The sequence below is a fragment of the Rhinolophus ferrumequinum genome, chromosome 4 (assembly GCF_004115265.2).
Source record: "Rhinolophus ferrumequinum isolate MPI-CBG mRhiFer1 chromosome 4, mRhiFer1_v1.p, whole genome shotgun sequence".
Lineage (NCBI taxonomy): Eukaryota > Metazoa > Chordata > Mammalia > Chiroptera > Rhinolophidae > Rhinolophus > Rhinolophus ferrumequinum.
This window is the reverse complement of record NC_046287.1, coordinates 73,074,250-73,093,607: the sequence shown is the minus strand read 5'-3', so window position 1 is coordinate 73,093,607 and position 19,358 is coordinate 73,074,250. Positions and strand designations below refer to the sequence as shown.

General features: G+C 34.1%; 1 protein-coding gene across 26 annotated transcripts in view; it reads right to left on the bottom strand.

The window, feature by feature from the left end:
* PCM1 (pericentriolar material 1) overlaps positions 1-19,358 on the bottom strand; it is a 79,422-nt gene that overhangs the window by 39,128 nt on the left and 20,936 nt on the right. For 18 of the 26 annotated variants that reach the window (XM_033104087.1, XM_033104086.1, XM_033104082.1 and 15 more), the window contains 15 exons: positions 19,113-19,202; positions 16,888-16,997; positions 14,567-14,780; positions 12,463-12,649; positions 11,165-11,338; positions 10,519-10,676; positions 10,155-10,393; positions 7,577-7,731; positions 7,310-7,439; positions 6,196-6,336; positions 5,290-5,480; positions 3,866-4,069; positions 2,303-2,522; positions 2,054-2,199; positions 1,349-1,542 (listed from right to left, as the gene is read on the bottom strand). In XM_033104087.1, the coding sequence (XP_032959978.1) occupies positions 1,349-1,542; positions 2,054-2,199; positions 2,303-2,522; positions 3,866-4,069; positions 5,290-5,480; positions 6,196-6,336; positions 7,310-7,439; positions 7,577-7,731; positions 10,155-10,393; positions 10,519-10,676; positions 11,165-11,338; positions 12,463-12,649; positions 14,567-14,780; positions 16,888-16,997; positions 19,113-19,202 (2,553 nt within the window). The remainder of the gene's footprint in view (positions 1-1,348; positions 1,543-2,053; positions 2,200-2,302; positions 2,523-3,865; positions 4,070-5,289; positions 5,481-6,195; positions 6,337-7,309; positions 7,440-7,576; positions 7,732-10,154; positions 10,394-10,518; positions 10,677-11,164; positions 11,339-12,462; positions 12,650-14,566; positions 14,781-16,887; positions 16,998-19,112; positions 19,203-19,358) is intronic. The other 8 variants (XM_033104085.1, XM_033104092.1, XM_033104094.1 and 5 more) reach the window with 2 other exon arrangements.

The following is a 19,358-nucleotide window of genomic DNA, read 5'->3' as shown; positions in this document are numbered from 1 at the left end:
AAAGGTTTACTGCCAATACTAATTGACACCTGAGAAATAAAAAGTTTGTTAAATTTTCTAATGCCATTGTTTCTATAATCCTGTTAAGATAATACACTGTGGTATTTTTATTTGTATTTATATTCACAAAGCCCTTCCAAACCTCTATCCTTCTATAATCCCTGGCAAATCCTCCTTCAGGACTCACCTTACCTAGCCAGTCACTTAACTGATCCTACCTCCAGAATGTCTTTTGAATGACTCCGTTTTCTCTGCCTACTGCCGCAAGCTTTCATTCTGATTATTACTGCAACAGCCTTCTATCTTCTATTCACCAGCGTACTCTTAGCTCCTTCCCTCTCTCAACACTATCACTAGTGTCATCTAAAATATAACTCACATGCTATCCCCCTGCTCAAAATCCTTCAATGGGCCACTGTCTGCCACAGGAAGTCTAAGCTGCTTTGCACAGCACAAAAGGCTTCTGCTGTTCTCCAACCACATCAAATATTCTTACCCTTCAAGGCCCTAAACGCTAGCCACACTTAAGGACCTCTAAATTCCCTAAGTGATATACTGTTTCACTGCTTTGTAACTCTTCAGTGGTTCCAGTAATTAGAAAGCCCCTTCCCTTCTAATCTCCCTGGAAATAAATTCTATTCATTTTTTATCTTAAATAACACTTTTTTTCCCCTGGAAAAAACACATTTGCTGATGGTCTCTTTCCCTACGGAAGGAAGAACAGGCCACTCACCTCATGTGTACTCATGGTACTGCACTAAGCACTGACAGACACTCAGTTTCCTCACTAAACTTGAAATTCCTTAAGGCATTAGTCTTACTCATCTTTGAATCCCAGTCATCTATCTAGTGTCGAGCATAAAATGGGTGCAGAAAAAGGTCTGAATCCTAAGCTAAATAAAATTAAATGAGTACTTACCTTTAGTTTAGTAGTGTGTCTTCCTCCCCCCTCCCTCTCTCCTTTCCTCCCTAGCGTTAAAAGTCCCTCCTAAGGAGACTTAAAGCTCCTCTAGAACATGATCTCACTCATCTTTACTCTCTCAGTGTTTTACACAATGCCTGGTATACACTAGTCATTGGATAGGTACATTCCCTTTCTCTTTAATAAGTAGTTGTTAAACAATTCAAAGTTATAAAACTAAGCAGTCATTCAGTTTACTTAATTCTATTAGCAACCATACTAAGCTTAAGTTTTTACTATGAAGAATCAAGGTAGAAACGAGTTTGTAACTTTCTTTGCAAACATTTCTTACCATTCCAAATGACAGGGATAAAAATCCATGTAACAGACAAGTGATATTCGCAAACACTCTGTATTTACTTTCCCTTTAAATTTTCAGTCACTTACCTGGTGCAAATGATGAAAAATTAGTAAACGCAGGTATGTTAAAAAGATTTACAGACTGTGCTGGAAAACTCAAAGGACAAAATAAACTGGGTGATGGAGGTTGTGATGCACTACTACTGCCTCTTTCCTTGCTTCCATGTTTTTCCGGATGCTGATTTTGTTGGCGCATAAGTTCATTTAGCATTTGTTTCAACCTATAAAAATTTAAGAAGTCGGTAATTTAAAAATTAGTTATATTACCATCTATTTGAAGGACATTCAGAAAGAATATATGTAAAAAGTAATTCAACAGAACAGACTGCTGCTACAAGAAATATTTGCTTGTCGTGCAGACTTAATTCAATAACTTGGCCTTTGGAACAAGAACTGCATTTAGCACTTCTCTCAGATAGTAGGTATAACTATATGAAACTCATCGTTTTTCTTGTTTGCAGATTTACTAAGGTGTAAGTCACACATCATGTAACTCACCTAATGTAAATTCACCGAAGTGTAAAGTTGAACACTATGAATTTTTTTAAAAAGTGAAGTTCACAATATTAAAGGGAAATACTGGGCAAATCATTGCTCATAAAATTCTCAAGTGACAGAATATTTGAAAATGCAATTTGGCTCAGGTCCTTTCATCCCAGAATATAACTGTAAAATCGCTGCTCAGTTTTAGCCCTTGCTATACAGTCTCATGACTTCTAAGAAACAGATTACCTTTGTACATTATTCTGTTGCCATGTTAGCTGAGCATAGCACTGATTCAACTGGTGCATTATAAGATGTACTTGAGGAGATGCAACATTGCTGGGCATAACACTGTAAGGACCCGTGAGAAGAGTTTGGAGCAGACAAGACAGAGTCTATGGAAAGAAAAAAATTTGTAATAGTTACTGATGACTTGAGAAAACTGTGTAATGCTTAAAAAACAAGATTAAAAAAATTTACTTTCATAGCAAACTTTACCTGCTGGTCTTGCATCAAAGTCTGACAAATATTAACACTGAAATCAAGTTGTTTCTTTAGCTGATTGATTTGTTCTTGCCATTGTTCTTTCTCTTCTACATAAGAGAGTTCCGACACCCAACGAAGGTTTTCCTGACGTTGCATGCTGATATTCTGTTGTCTTGTCTTGGCTAAAGGACGATAATTTCCATCTGCTGAAAAAGGGCGACTGTTCTTCCACCTAACAAAAGATTTAAAGCACTAGGTCATCATATGCAATTATCTGGTTTTTAAAATCTGGCAATAAACCCTAGTATCCTGGTCTACAGGCCAGTATTCTAAGTTCAAAGGACTCAAAAAGTATGGAAAATAAAGGGGGTCAACATTCCAGGCTGTTGGCTTTATACCATTATCATTTTTTATTCTTTTCCAGGCTTTTTTCCTGTTTTACAAAAATATCCACATAATTCTGTATTCTGCAAAATGAAAGTATTTACTATATTATAAGCATTTTTTCCATTCTTCATGGTATAAGCTTAGCCACATTACATCAACCGGAACTACTCTACCAGCTTTTATTCATGAAACATTTTTCAGTTATAAAAAACAATGCAATGAATACCTTTGTTACAGGCCTTTTTCACTATCTACGATTTTTAAATTTTTTGTAAACTCCCCAAAACAGGAGCAAAGCTCAAAGCTTATGAATCTTGATCCAGTCTAGCTAGGATGCATCTCTGCAACACTCATGTGGTATAATACAAAATACATTTGGTCTTTGTCCCAGATTTCCAGCAGAACTTCTAAAACTCTTGGCAATTCTTGAGTATCTTTTGTGATTCATAATGAGCCCCTTTCAACCACACTAGAGTTTATACTAATGACTATTGAAAGACCCTGACTAGCTTCATGATGGAGGCTGGTCGCCAGAAAAACCAACCTGGTGATTAGAGGGGTTGGGACTTTCAGCTCCACTCCCCAAACTCCAAGGAGGGTAGGATATGGGCCAGAGGTTGAGTTTAATCACTTATGGCCAATGATTTAATCAATTGTGTGGATGTAATGAAACTTCCATAAAACCCCTAAACAAGGCAGTGGTTAAGACAGCTTCTGGTTGGTGAACACACTGAAGTGCTGGGAGGGTGGTGCGCCCACAGAGGGCCTGAAAGCACTGCACCCCCTCTCCCATCCAAACCTTGCCCTACGCATCCCTTCCATTTGGCTGTTCCTGAGCTGTATCCTTTATAATAAACCAGTAAACATGAGCGTTTTCCTGAGTTCTGTGAGTTGTCTTAGCAAATTATGGAACCTGAAGAGGGGTTATGGGAACCCCCGAATTTATATACAGGTCAGACAGAAGTGTGAACACCCTGGGGACTTGGGTCTTATGACTGGCATCTGAAGTGAGGGCAGTCTTGTGGGACTGAGCCCCTTAACTGCTGGGGTCTGCCCTAACTCCACATACTTAGCGTCAGAATTGAACTAAATTGTAGGACACCCAGTTGACTCAGAGAATCAAAAAATTGCTTGGTGTCAGAAAGACCTGAGACTCTTTAAATCAAGCAAAAAAAACGTGAAACTAACCTATTATTAGTTTCCTTTACACTGTATGAGTTATGATTCACGCTGTTAGGAGGATACACAGAAAAGTTATCATTTGAATTGGTATCTTGCTCTTCTTCCTCTTCCTCTTCATCTGTCCGAATAATTCCTTCAGAAAGGTAACCATCTTCATCTCCTTCTTCATCTAGTGCACACTGGGTAGAACCTCCCCAAGTTGCCATTGTTCTAGAGATTAAGAGATAAAAACCACGAGATCATTCTGCAGATGAGCTAAATACTTCACCACCTACTGTGTGCCAGACATTATACCTAATATAAATATATGCGTGTATGTGTATATAAAATTTTATTTAATCATAGTACTATGAGATGGGTAGTACTCTCCCCTTGCAGTTATAGAATGCTTACTCTGCCTTCCACAAAACAATTCTGCAAATAAATTAAAATAGTAATAATATCCCCTGGAACTTTCATCCTACACTAAACCCCCTCAACTTTTAACTTTTCCTTTAGTGACAGTTTTCTAGATCAGAGCTGTCCAACAGAACTTTCTACAATAGTAGGGATGATCTGTATCTGTGCTGTTCAATAAACTAGCCACTAGGTACATGAGCACTAAAATGTGGCTGGTGTGACTGAGAAAATGAATTTTTAATTTTATTTAATTTTAACTGAGTCATCTATTATCTAATGGCTGCCATATTAGAAAGCACAATTCTAGACCCATGGTTCTGAAACCTAGATGCTTATCAAAACTAAAGAATTTTGTTAAAGTACTTTGCTAATAAAGAACTTTGTTAAAGTGTGTTACTCAGAACAGAATAAAATACTGTAGATATAGTCTGATCAATAAATGCACATGGGGACTCAAGAACAGGAAAAGTTCTTCTAAGAAGAAGAAAGAGAGTAAGACTCAGTGCAATGTTCCAGAAATGCCACCTGAGGATATCAAAACGTTAGGCTACAACAAATTTGGATTTCAAAATTTTAGATCTGAGTATTTCTGTATAGATAACTGATTAACTGATCTTACTGGTGACCAGTTCTTTTAGAAATATTCTTCATGTGAAAATTTCAAACTTAAATCCTAAAAACTAAAAATGTTATATAATAAAGTTTTAAGATACTTAGAAAGACCTTACAAACAGCAGATGCTCAATTTAAATAATGAAGTGCTTATTTCTGGCCTGAAAGAACCACAAAACATCAAGCATTTTCTTTTCCTAAGCTTAAAACTTAATTCAAGAAAATCTGTACCAATATTCGATCAAGTTTCTTAGTAATTAAAAAAGAAAGTTGATGCTATGAGAAGTCTGAATAGAAAGTAGCCCAATTTAGTGAAAATGAGTCACAAGGGTGATGCTTAAACAGCACCCTCACTGCCCTATCCTACATGCCTCAGGTAGGTGATGTTTAAAACAATGATTTACAAAACACTCTCTTACTTTTCTGTTCTACTTTGTTGAGGAGTACACAGGTTCTCAGATCCATCACTTCTCAGTGAAACAGCCACTGGTGATACAGTTTCAGCTAGACCTTGCCTCCTCTGATGTTCAGCCATCAGAGCTTCAAGCTGCTTTCTTCTCTGCCGCAGCTCTTCCCTTAACATTTCATGTCTTTGCATTTCTGACCACAACTATTAATTTAAAAATCAGAATCAAGTTAGCGAAAATATTTGGATTTGTTTCACTTTAAAGAATAATGAGCTAATACTACTGTCAATTACAGCAGACTTCTACTTTCACTGATCCTTTTTACACTGAGATACCCATGAAGGGTTAAAAGAATAGTTTAATGATGAATAAGAAAAAATTAGGCAATTATTAACTCTTAATGAAAACAAGTAGCGCCCAAATATACTTCATTAATTATTTAGAGAAAGTCACGATGTTTCATACAAATCACATATAAATAAAATGCCAAAGGATAGGTCTTTGCAACTGAAATGATTACTACTTGCTGCAACTATCCTTTACGTATGTAATTCTTCCAAATATTTGCTAATAAAGATCAAGACTATTTTGAAAAGATCCTAACTTAATTACTTTTTGGAACAAACTGTTTCTTCCAATTAAAAGACACAAAACATGCCACATTTAAAAACGTTTCACTTCTTAAGATGTGTCTTATACAGCATAGAGAATATAGTTAACAATATTATAATAACTATGTATGATGTCAGATGGGTACTAGACTTATCAGGAGGATCACTTTGTAAGGTATATAAATGTCAAGTCACTATGTTATACACCTGAAACTAATGTAATATTGTATGTTAACTGTAATTGAAAAGTAAATTTAAAAAAAAGATATGACTTAAGATTCAGGAACAACGGTATAATATACAATACCTCATTATCTACTACTGAACAATCTTCAGGCTCAAAAACAGATTTGCTTGTATTGGTTACATTTTCATTAACAGCTGGAGTTGAAGTAACAGCTGGCATATATTTTTTTGTGGGACAATTACCCACACCAGTGGCTGACAGCTAAAAAAGGATTTATAAAAATCATTATGAGGAATTAAAGCAATTACGTTAATTTCATAAAAGCAGCTATTTTACTACTTCTCTACGGTTCTATAACATATTTAATTTGTTATTACCAGACCTCAATCTCCATCATGATCCAAAGAAAATCCAACATAATAAAAGATGAGAACACAGGCTAACGTTGATGAGTTATTAACCAACCTTCAGGCACAATAGATACAAGAAGGATAAAATGTTGTTGTGGAAAATTTCACATACTCAGTGCAACTCAAGCATATATTCCTCTGGACATTGTTAGATCAGGAACAACGAAAAAAGGATTAGATAAAGTGGAAAAGGTAAGAGTCTAGAAAAAAACAGTTTATATTAGAAATATCATTCAATATGTTTCCTTTTCCTTGAAAACAAAACCTGACTGAAGGGAACAAAAATCTCAAAAAGAATTGGTAATCCCTTCCCATATTAACCCTACTCCTGACTACCTGACAAAGTCAAAGATAGCTCATCCTCTGCTCAATCTCAAAGACCTATGCTTAGAGTACTGTTAATAAGCAAAGGTATATACAGTCAATATTCCAACTACATATAAAGTATTTTAATTTCTTAGCGCATGATGGCTTAAGAGCTTTACTATAAATTTAGGCCAATAAAAGATGGAAATGCTAGTCCCTTAATTGCTAAGTTCAAACCAGAATATTTTAATAAATAGTTAAATATACTCATGTTCTGAATCTTTAGCTAGCTAGCCCAACATGTGAAAGAATGGAAATAATCAGTCAATTCCCATGTGTTATCTTCCACTGTAAATATATATCCTTAACCCATTTCATTACTTCATCCATTTCATTAATCATAAAATAGATAAAAATCCGTTAGATCAGTACTAGAAAAAGATAGAGTACTTTCAACTGGCACTGGTTTTAAAACATCTCTTTTCAGACAAATAGAAAGAAAGAAATTTCCTAATTACCTGAAGGTCAGGACATGCCTTTTGCAAAGCTTGGATTTTCTCTTGAATCTTAATCAGTTTTTTTCTTTCTTCCTGCAATTGTTTGAGCTCTCTCTGTTGTTGCTGTAGTTTAGCCTCATAAAATTTCTCTCTATAATTAAATTGACATTATATTTGTAGATTACAATAAATCTGACAGAATTAAGCATGATGTACTACAGTACACCTAATCTTTCTCTTTAACAGGCATGACATTTTTCTTAAATGAAGGCTATAAGCTTAACACACCTTGCCTTTTCATTTACTCCAGCATCTTTCTGTGTTTTATTGGCATTTCCTCTAGAGTTATTTGCATTCTGTTTGGTGTCTTCTTCTGCTGGGTAGAAATCATCCAAATTTGAAGTACTGGCAGAGATAACGCCTTCATCTGCTGCTTCATCATCCTAAAATCACATCATTATATTAAAATGACCTGGATATATCCACTTCATACATTAATATATATCACTAATCTCAAATTTACATAACACAAAAATTAAAGAAGTAGAAAAAGTGAGTGTTTTTTAGAAAACAATGAAGTTCATCCTCTATTTACCAATGACAGGAATGAAGTGCTAAAACTATAAAAACAGTACATTTAAAATTTGACCTGCCCATTACTCAGTAACGACAAATACTAAGTTGCCTTTTCTTATCTTGACCAGATCTGAGCTAGTAAAGAACAGTTTTTTAGAAAATATGAAGATAAAAAATAAACTATTGGAGCTGGCAACGCTTGGTATTAGATAATTTTTCTTAAGATTTAACTTCTACATTAAGCATTTTAAATAATCAATATCTATTTTCATTTGCTTACTTAAAAATTTCCATTTCCTCACTTGCTCTTTAGTTTGCAAAACAAGTGCCAACAGCTCACAATACAGAAACTAATGAGAACATACCATCTCAGACCTGTCATGAGTACCGAGAAAACAACTGCAGTGCATGCCTTCATCTTCTGCTGAAATCAACGTACTTATTAAAATAGGGGATTCGGGGTGAACTTCTGCACTTTCTTAAAAACATTTAATTCTACATAATTTTATGCATTCATGTTTTCTCTGAAGTCCTCAAATAAAACTGTAACCTTTGGAAATATCATTCTAATAAAACTGTAAAAAGTTAGAACTGACTCTTAATTATAACACTGTAATCAATTGTAAGTTTGTAGACGGTTTTATTCTGGTTTCTGCAATCTAAAAACTAGCATAATTCATTACTAGTATGGCTATGGGACTCAAGAATAAAGAAGCCAGATCATGAGGCATTTTCATATAATAAAAAGAAGAAAAGTTAAAGTATGATACAAGACACAAAACAACATTGCATGAAGTTTCAGACGATAGTATAAGGGTGCCTAAACAACTGAAATGACATAATCTCCAACACTAAGTGATTGACTAAAGAATTATTATATTGATACAGATCACAGACTAAGGAACTAAAAGAGATAGATACCTGGAGACTTCTAGGACACATAAGGTTTCATAAGGGCCACGGAAATTGTCTAAGCTAATCTAACCAAGAATAGTAACAGCTTTGTATAATCATGATAACTATATAACTGTTTACACCCTCTGCTGAGTCTCTTGGGAAACAGGATATATATAAGGTACAAGAAAAAGACTACTCTTAATACAATGAGTAAAACTCATCAATTATTTTTTTAACAACTCTCTTTCAGGAAGAGATCCCTTAATCCCTCTGGCTTGCAGTTTCATTCATATGCAGTCTTAAGACACTCCCTAAAGCAAAAGATTTCCATTAAATACAGGCCTGAAATTAAGCTGATTCATCTGTAAGCCACTAAGTTATTCATCATTTCTGATCTATTATTCCCATATTGGGTAATACATCTAAAGAAAGGAATCTTAAAGAAAATGGAAAAGTAACAAGTACAATGATGTTCAAGATAGCACAACCTATTACTATTTGTTTTAGAAGCTGTTTTAATTTTTTTAAGTGGCAGTACTATGATCAAAGTTCAAAAAGTAAGACATTTAAAAAGGTCCCCTACTTCTCTCCATTCTCCATAGGTAACCAATGTTATGTTTATATATCCTTCAGATATACTTTGAATACATAAGCAAAAACATGTATGTGTTTCTATACGTGTGTATAACAAAAGCCCTTCTTATAATAGGGAAAAGTTGGAAAAAGCCAAAAGCCAATTTCAGTACTGATTAAACGAGCCACATTATATCTACATAATAAAATGTAATCAAGGTATGGGAAAATGGACTCATACACCACTGCTTAGATCAACAATACCGTCACATGGAGAGCATTAAGCAGTTACCATTAAAATTAAAATGTGCATAAACTCTGACACAGCAATTTCACTTCTTCATATCTGCCCTTGAGAAACACAAATACAAAAGAGGCTTTTGCAATAATGTTCATTGGAGCATTCTTTCTAAATAGTGAAAAATTAGATTGTAATTGAAAAATAAATTTAAAAAAATAAAGACTGAGGTCTCCAGCAAAAAAGAAACAAACCTGTGTTTGTAATAAAGTTATATTGAAACACAGCCATGCTCATTTGTTTATATGTATCATATACGGCTGATTTTGCATTGAGTAGTTGTGATGGAGACTGTATGGCCTACAAAGCCTACAATATTTACTAACCTGCCTTTAATAAAAAAGTTTGCTCATGTCTGATATATGGCATGTAAAGTATTAAGCACTTAAACCTGGAATATGGTAAGAACTCAACACATAAATGTGTACTAGTAAAATTACACTAATAATTATCAAACACATAAATTTTACCTTGTAAGAACGTACTATGTGACAGTTTTTTAAAAAACCCAGTAGTAGTTACCTGTACCATAGCAACAAGATCTTGTAACTGTCTAAGTTTCTGTTTTGCAGCCATAAGTCTATTGATCTTCTGTTCAAACTCAGCATCTTCTGGAGCCTCGTCAACCATACTGCTCCTATGACTAGATAAGGAAGCTCCACTGACTCCATCATCTTCTGCTTCTTCTTCCTCCTCCTCGTCATCATCTTCACCTTGTGCAACATGAATCCCCTGTTCTCCTTCTCTATTATATCGACAATCTGCGGAAAACATGTATCATTAAATCAATAATTTAATAAACTCAAGAGCATTAATGAAAGAAAATACACTTCCCAAGAATATGGCAAAAATTTCTGTGAATACAGTCATATTCGTAGTATCATACCTAAAGAAGGAGGCATGTTTAAAGCCCTTATGTTGGCAGCAGATCTGTTGTTAATTTCACAATTAGAATTAACTGATCTGCCATCTCTATTATTAGAAACACACTGTGCATTAGAATTACTATTTACTTCATTCCAGGTGGCAGCTACTTGTGGATTTCTAAAAGAAAGAAAACAGCCTGAAGTTATTTTAGGTAATAAAAGTAATAAAAATCAAAGTTTTAGAATTATTAATAAAATAATAAACTATGAACATAATTGGCTATTTCCCCATTTAAATTCATACCATGAATAACTGGCTTGTGCTTTTCATTAATTTTGCTGTTTAGAAATTTAAGAAAAACATCTGAAAAAATCAAAATTATACCTAAAAATAAAGAGGTAGGAAAATGCTAAATTAGATACTTCTTATAATTTACTTGCATTTGATCTAATAGCAAATTTACTAAATTACTGTATTCAATATTTCTCTATGTTTTTCTTTACAGGGCAAGTGAAATTACACTGACCGAAACAGCAGATTTATAGGAGAAAAGTTTAAATAAAAGGCAAATAGTCAGTACTCTACTGAGGTTTCTTTGGTTCCATATTAAAAGTATTATGGTAGGATAAATATATTAGAAAAACAAACTTTAAAAAAGTTCTTACCGAATGTTAATAACAGGCTCAGAATTTTCATGCTCAGAATCGTATTCTGACTCTTCAGTTTCTTCATCTTTTGTATTTTCATTTACAGCATCTGTCATCATATCTGATGTTTGTTCATAATAATGAACTAATTCTCTTAGTTCATTCAATCTTTTTCGAACTTCATTTAACTTCCTGATAAACAATAGGTTTACATGTACAGGTAAGTATATTGTGTATTTCTGTTCATTTTCTGGTCATAGAGTTGTATAATAAAACAGATTGCTCAAAAAAAAAAAAAAGTAACAAAGTAAAGCAAGCATTATTTTCATATAATAGCAGCCAGCACAAGCAAAATGTAAACCTAGTTAAATAACCAGGGGTGTGACTATAAAGAATTTAATCTCAAGTACAGCTTCCTCAAAATCTCATCACTTTATTTTCTTATGTTGTGTTAGGGACAAAAGCATAAGAAAACCTGTTTCAAGTGTTCACCTTGAGTGTTCACTACTTTCATTAAGTAGTATAAATGTTAAAAGCTTAGAACTCAATGTCAAAAATATTCCTAGGTTTCTTAATATGTATCAAAAATGAAAAGCATAAAATACTCAATTTGAATGCTAGCTCTCAGACAACTCAGGCATGCAGGCATTACTGAGCATTTACAGAAGGTTCCTGATGTGTCTGTAACATAGAGAATATATAGTGTTTACCAAAAATAACAAGAAAGTCTTCTGAGTCTTTTTAGTAAGTGCCCGGAGGTATGCCCATGGTTTTTAATCCTTAAAACACCTTTATGAACAGGTACATTATTATGCCTATTTTACGGATGAAGGAACAGAGACTAATGCAAGTAAGTTATTTATCCACAGTCACAGTCTTGAAAGATACAATTTCAGAGCTGTCTGACTACTCTAAAGCCTGGGTTCTAAACCATTGGAATACAGTAGGCTGGTGCAAAAGTAATTGCGGTTTAAAAGGTTAAAAATAATTCCAAAAACCACAATTACTTTTGCACCAACCTAATAGAACTCTTTTAACTGTAGTCCATCCATTTCCAAATCTTTATTTGGAAATGGGAATGCATTACCTCACAGAAATTACTTGTATTACAATGTCACATATCTCCTGGACAATTCAAAGGCTGCCCATATACCACACACACTTCTACCATCATATCACTTAAGAATGTTTAGCATATTAAGTAAGTTCAGTTTTTTCAGGACTTTCAACCACCAATAAAAAAATTTAAAAATCCCAGAATTTATCCCCATTATCCAATTCCAATCTTTGTAACAATATAAGTAAAAGTGTCTTACTGGAGTTTTTCCGTTGGATTTAGATGGCCTTCATTTTCACTTTCATTCTGAGAAACCAGAGAAGCAACAGGATAAGGAACTGATGATGTTAGGCTATTGGATTCTCCATTGACAACTGGTGCTAAGCCTATAGGAGCAGAGGGAGCTGAAATTATACTTCTTTGATCCACACTCTTTTGTGGAGAGGCTGAAGAGGGCACAACAATGGAAAAAAAAAGACTAGTTACTAATAATAAACAAATGTGGCATCAAACGATACTTATTCAGTTTGTTTGAATACAAAAAAAAAATAGTAAAAATTACTAACATCTTAAATTCTGCAGATTTAAATTGTAGAAACTTAAGGACACAACATCCAAGCCACTTTTTTATTAACATGTCCCTCAACCAGTTAAAACAGAAAGGAAAGAATAAAGACAGGCAAGATGGAAATTGACAAGAATTATGATATTCAACCTTTAAAAAGTAACTAGTCTTCCTTGATAAACTTGGTTCCAGGTAAAGCTAAACAAGGTCACTGTGTCTGATGTGAGGTACACCAACCTACAAATCTTTACAGGGCAGCCCTAGCATATTACATCCTTAAGAGTGTTCCAAATCCACAGCACAGAGGAAATTGTATCTGGTCTCCAAGATGAAACTTTTCTTGTTCCAAAAGATAAAGCAAAATTGTTAAAGAGACTGTGGTATACACATACAATGGAATACTGCTCAGCAATAAAATGTTCTAAGTAGATGATGGCTAATCCCTTATAGTCCTTGAACTATGTTTTACTTTTCTGTCCACAAAGATCAAACAAAGAGTATCTTATGCCTTTAAGGGTTTAATGAATGAAGATTAAGAACCTTTGCACTTCTTTATCTCCTACCACTTTAAAACTACTTGTCATTTATCTCTTTCTCACAACAATGATTACTTGTTGCCTATATTATCAATTGCTATGGCTGGTTTCCAAATAGTGTCTTCACTCTACTCCTTGACTGTTCTACTTTTTGCTACTGCTTTCATTCTGTTTCCCAATGGGAAGAAAATTATTTTTTGGCATCTTCAGTAGGCAAAGTGCTACTTTCTTTACATGTATAAAACTGATCACAAGGCCTTGAGTACAACCTTCAAATTTTAAGGTTTTCTTAGCTGTGTTAAATCTGTTTAGGAAGAATAAGCATTGAGATTAGATTATACTGTAGAAGAGATGACTAACAGAGATCAGGTAAAAGAAAGGAGTACGTTTCATGGTAGAAATAGTCAGGTTCTTATGGAGGTGGCAGAGAAATAGGAGATGGGTAAAAAACAAGGAACAGGGACCTGAGGAATGTTTCTATCCCTTGTTTTTTCTTTAATAAAACAGCAGCTATGTTGAAGAATAATGACAAGTTGGGTTGACCCTACAGACTCAATTTCCAATGTTTGAGCTCATACTACTAACTGCTTGGGAAGGAGGTAGGAACCAGGCTTGGGAAAGTATGAGGATAGGAAGTGTGCCAGATCTGGATTAGGGGCAAATATGACATCTGTAGAGAAGATAGTTCCTATAGTATAACTGGATGATTACTGCCTTTCCTGTAGAACTAGTATAACTATGATGACTATGCCTTTCCTATTCCCACCTGAGATGACTATGTATGTTAAAAAAGGATGCAGGTTATAAAAATTCTGCACTAAACCATGTGTACTATGTAAGTTTTCCATATTTCATTGTTTTTGTATACTTTCTAAATCTGTTTCGTAGTTTTTAAATCAAAGTACTAATTTGGATTAGTTTTTAAGGAAAAATTTTGAATATGCCAGAAAATGCAGTGTTATTATGTCCAAGTATCTAATAGTTACCTTCTCTTCTTTTCTCTCATTAAAACCCTACCAATTTTCAAGGCCCAACTTTATCCTTTCTATTTTATGACTTATAGAACAGAACTACCATCTATTTGGCTTTTATCATACACTGCCTTTTTACTTAAAATCTTTTCACATGCAAGTCCTATCTCCCCACAAAAATTATAATTTTGAGGAACTATGTATTCATTCATTCACCAAATGTTCACTAAGTTCCATGTGCTGCCATAATACTTACATGTCCTACACCTAACGCAGCTAAGGTTGACTTACGTGAATTGTTCAGATGCTGATCTCGAAGTGTATGAAGTTCTCCCAGCAGTTTGTCCATTTTTTGTTTCTTTTCCTGCAATACTTTCATTTTGCTAAAAAGTTGCACTTTCTCATCAGGTAAATGTTCTGACACTGATGGATTCCTGCTCTGGGAAACCTCCCTAGTTAATGAAAGACTTTCTGCCTGTCTTCTATTGTCTGGAACAGCTGGAGGCTGTCATAAAGAAAAAAGAAAAAGTAAAACTAAGGCAACTAAAGGTTGCATTTTCATTTTAAAAATGCACAGTCTTTAACCATAAGGTGTGATCACAAAATACGGTGAAGGTTTAAATTTTAAAAATGTATTACAGTAAAAGACACATTGCCATTAATCCCTCTCAAAATACTCCCCTTCACTTAAAACACACTTATCCCATCGTTCTTGCCACCTTCTGAAGCACTTCTGGAAGTCCTCTTTCATGAGTGTCTTCAGTTGCACTGTCGTGGCTACCTCCATGACCTGAATTGATTCAAAATGTTTACCTTTCGTGGTCATCTTAACTCTGGGATAAAACCAGAAGTTCACGGTGCCAGAGCCGGTGAATAAAGTGGATAAGGACACACCATAGTGTTTTTATTTGACAGAAACTGCCGTACCAGAAGCAACGTGTGACACGTAGTGTTGTAATGATGGAGGATGAAGTCAAGACATTCATGAAAGAGGACTTCCAAAACTGTTTCAGAAAGTGGCAACAACAATGGGATAACTGTGTTCAAAGCAAGGGGGAGTATTTGAGGAGGATTAATGGAAATGTGTCTTTTACTGTAATAATTTTTTTTAAATTTAAACATTCACCATCCTTTTTGATCACACCTCGTACACAGTTTTATAGATACACATAATTATTGTAAACAGTGGTCTCAGATTCACTGGACATTATCTGGATCCAAATTCAGTGGGTCTAAATTAATCTAGAAATTCCACATTTTACACAAACCTTCAAGAATATTCTCTCTTGCCATTTTTTTAGAACTACCATCATTAACTCTAACTTATTAACTTATCAGTTTTTCCTACCACTTCTTTTCCCATGTTCTTCTGTTTAAAAAAAACAAACATATATATGTGTGTGTGTGTGTGTGTGTATATATATACATACAAATATATACATACATATATAAAACATTTCAAAAATCCACTAAGGCTTAGGAAATCATATAATGAATAAACACCATTGAGCTCAGTCAAATTTTAATATTTTGCTACATGGCATCAATTCTTTTTTCAAACAGAAATATAACATTAAAGATATAGCTAAAGCTGTACATGTACCAGGCCCCAATCCCATTACTCTCTCCAGAGATAACCACAATCTAAAATTTGATTATCTACCATTCTTACACATGCTTTTATTTTGTAATGCCTTTGTATGTATCCATAAAAAACTATACATTCTTCACACATTTTCAAACATAACCTAAGTGGTAGCCTTCTTAAACTTGTATTTTTTTATTCATTAGCTCTGGTTCAGTTATTGTAACAGACTATAGGAGTTCACTCTATAACTTATTAGTCCATTTTCCTGTTCATGGACATTTAAATTGTTTCTGATTTTTTGCTATTAACATAATGCTTCCATGAACATTCTTGCAAATATCTCTTTGTGAACATGAGTTTCTCTAAGATAGGCCACTGCAGGGTTACTAGAAAAAAAAATGTACTATACATATTGCTAAATAACTCCCCAAAGTGGTTAGACCTTATTCTTTTATTTTTCACTTGGTCAGGAGACACTGAATCTTCAATCATATTTATTTCCAGTGGACATGTATTAATTCATAATTCACCTTTTCTTACTCAAGGCCCACAGATTGAAAATTTTGCATTTGTATCATTATTTTAAAAGGTAAACAAATTATAAACTTACTGACTCTGAAATTAAACTTAAGAACTTTCTTAAAATTGTTAGTAAAATACTATAAGGACACAGATTCAAATGTAACTTAAGTTTAAAAGTTGTGACCATTAACCTTAGAGAAAAAAGAACGTGTTATCTAGTAGCATACAACGGAAATATTTCAATAATCACTTCAAAGTAGATTTTCCCCTAATTTAGTATTTCTTATAGGCCCCCCATTACCAGTACTGGAATCACATTCGGGGAAGCCCACCCCAAATGTATCAATCATAATTTTGAAGATAGGGGGATCCCACTGACCAGAAATCTACATTTTTTTTTTTTAACAATCATGCCAGGTGATACTTGCGCTCAGTCAAGTTTGAGCACTATTGTTTCAATTAATGTGATTTTAAACTCAACTATACCATAAAAAATTGTTACCTGAGAATCACGAAGCTGATTATGAAAACGCTGAATTAAATCATTCAATTCTTCATTTAGTTCAGATGTGATACTGACGCCAGACAGGCTACCAGTAGTTTCTGTTACAGCTGGAAAGAAAATTAACAATCATTCATTAAAGCAAATAAATAGAACACCTTTACAATTTCTGGGAAGCTAAAATTAAATTTTAGGGGGAAAAGGAAATTTAAAAAAAAAAAAATCTCACCTAACATAATTTAAAATTAGTTAACCCTCAGATTTATCTGCCAACCGATCATTTTATTAAGTTTCCATCTAAGCTGAAAATAAAGGGAAACTCACAAAACTCTAGTATAGTGATTTATCTTTTTCTGTTCAAACATTCAAAGTGGGGGCAGGTCTACCAGGTTGGGTTGGGGGAGTGGCAGGAAAGTGGGTAGTCTGAAAAAGAACAGTAGATTCTAACACGTCTCCCAACAGAATCAATGCTCTAGTTTGAGGGCTGTACTACTTTTTTAAAGATTCAGAAAGTAAATATGTTAGGCTTTGTGAAAATACAGTTTTTGTCTCAACTGCCCAAACCCTACCATTATAAGTTAAAAGCAACCACAGATAATACATAAACAAATGGGCATGGCTGTGTTCCATAAAATTTTATTACAGGCAGAGGGCCAAATTCAGCTGGCCATAGTTTGCTGATCCCTGCAATAGAGCAGGTAATTTACTGAAGTACTTTGCTTGTGATGCAAAAGTCATACTAAAAGACAGTTGTTTTTATCTTCCTTAGGCAGTATGCTGATGAAAATTTTGATAAGTTACTGCTCTACTACCCAACCACCCCATGGTTATCCTCTCCAGCTCTAAAAGAGACACTAGCTACAAACTGCTTATGTTTTACAGGAAAACACTAGCTTTTTCCATTGAGAGATTAGAATTTCAGGGCTGGAGAGAATCCCACATATCTAATCCAAACTCTGTTTTGAAAAGAATGAAATCAGTCTAGATAACTAATAAATAACTTTCTAGTTAAATGATGAAACGAGCACTCTTTCCCACGACAATGATGATGCCTCTCATATACCGGAAGATTAAATACTACAATTCTGGTTTTCATTCAGTATTGCCCTGCACAATGTCAAAAATCCAAGAGGAAATCTGTTTTAAAATTTCTAACCTAAAATTCTCTTTTTAAAATAGTATATAAAATAAAAGTATACTCTTATTCATTCTACTCCTGGTCCCTGCTTAATGATGGTACATACACATTTTTTTTAAAGTGATCATCTGCTTACTTAAAAGTTCATATTCGTAAAATAAAGACCACTGACCAAGAACTCAAGAGATCTGATTCTACTAAAATTCTGTATAAGCCTAGGTAAGTCACAAACTCTGTTAAGAGTTCCTACTCTACAAAATGAGAATAAGAACAAAGGCTCCAGCAACTAACCTACAATTTTGTGATGATCAAATGAGACGATGTAAATATAAGTATTTGAAATAACATAACTATCACAGGAAAGTCTGAAATCTGATACTCCAAATTTGAAAAGTATTTAATAGGTTAGTCATTAACCAAACTAGTATTGGTCATTGGCAAAATATTTTGTTTTTTCCTAAATATAAATGTAAAAGCTAATGACAGTTTGGATTTTACAAGGAAAAAGTGGGGATGAAAATCTGTATAATTGTTACTATGTACTATACTACATAAATTACATATCGTTATATAATTATTACAAAAAAGTAAGTTACTTGCAAGTCATTAAGTTCCTTATGAAAATGCAAAATTAAATTATGCATAACAGTGATCAGAGGGCTGAGCCAATAAGCTAGGTGTGGGCAGCAGGATAAACTGAGTAACAACAGGGTAACCTCAGCAAGGACCTAAAATGGAGAGCCCACAGTAGACAAATTATTATTAGACTGGGATGATAGTCTACTAGAAAATACATCTTAGTTTTACTGAGTTTTAGTAACAATTTGTTTTCAACTTGAGAAATTAAACACTTAGGTTTGAAGGTGATGAGACTATAAAATTAGACTCAATACTAAAGAATTTAATAAAATTTAGATGTTAAGGAAGGTCTGTAAATATAATCACTATATCAAGGTTTTAACCCTTTTTTAGGAGCCAACCAAAGTACGGCAATCCCAGTTAAATGAAGTACAAAAGGTAGAAATAAAAGCATCAACAGCTCTGTCAGTCTGAGGTACAAAAGCAGAACTACAGCCTGTCCTTTTACCTCTTAAGGGTGCTCTCTGATGAAAAGGAGAGCGAGCTGGCTGTCTGCACGGTACAGTATGATGGCCAGGAGTTGTCCCTGCAATCTTTTCTGCATAACCAGAGAAAAGCACAGGACAGGGTAAGCCTCACGTGTAGGTTTCTAAACAAGTCAACAATCAAGATCTGACTATACAATAACCAGCATCCATCTTGCAATGCCACTGTTTATTGAACTTTGCTTATAAAAACAACATTCTAAGACTGT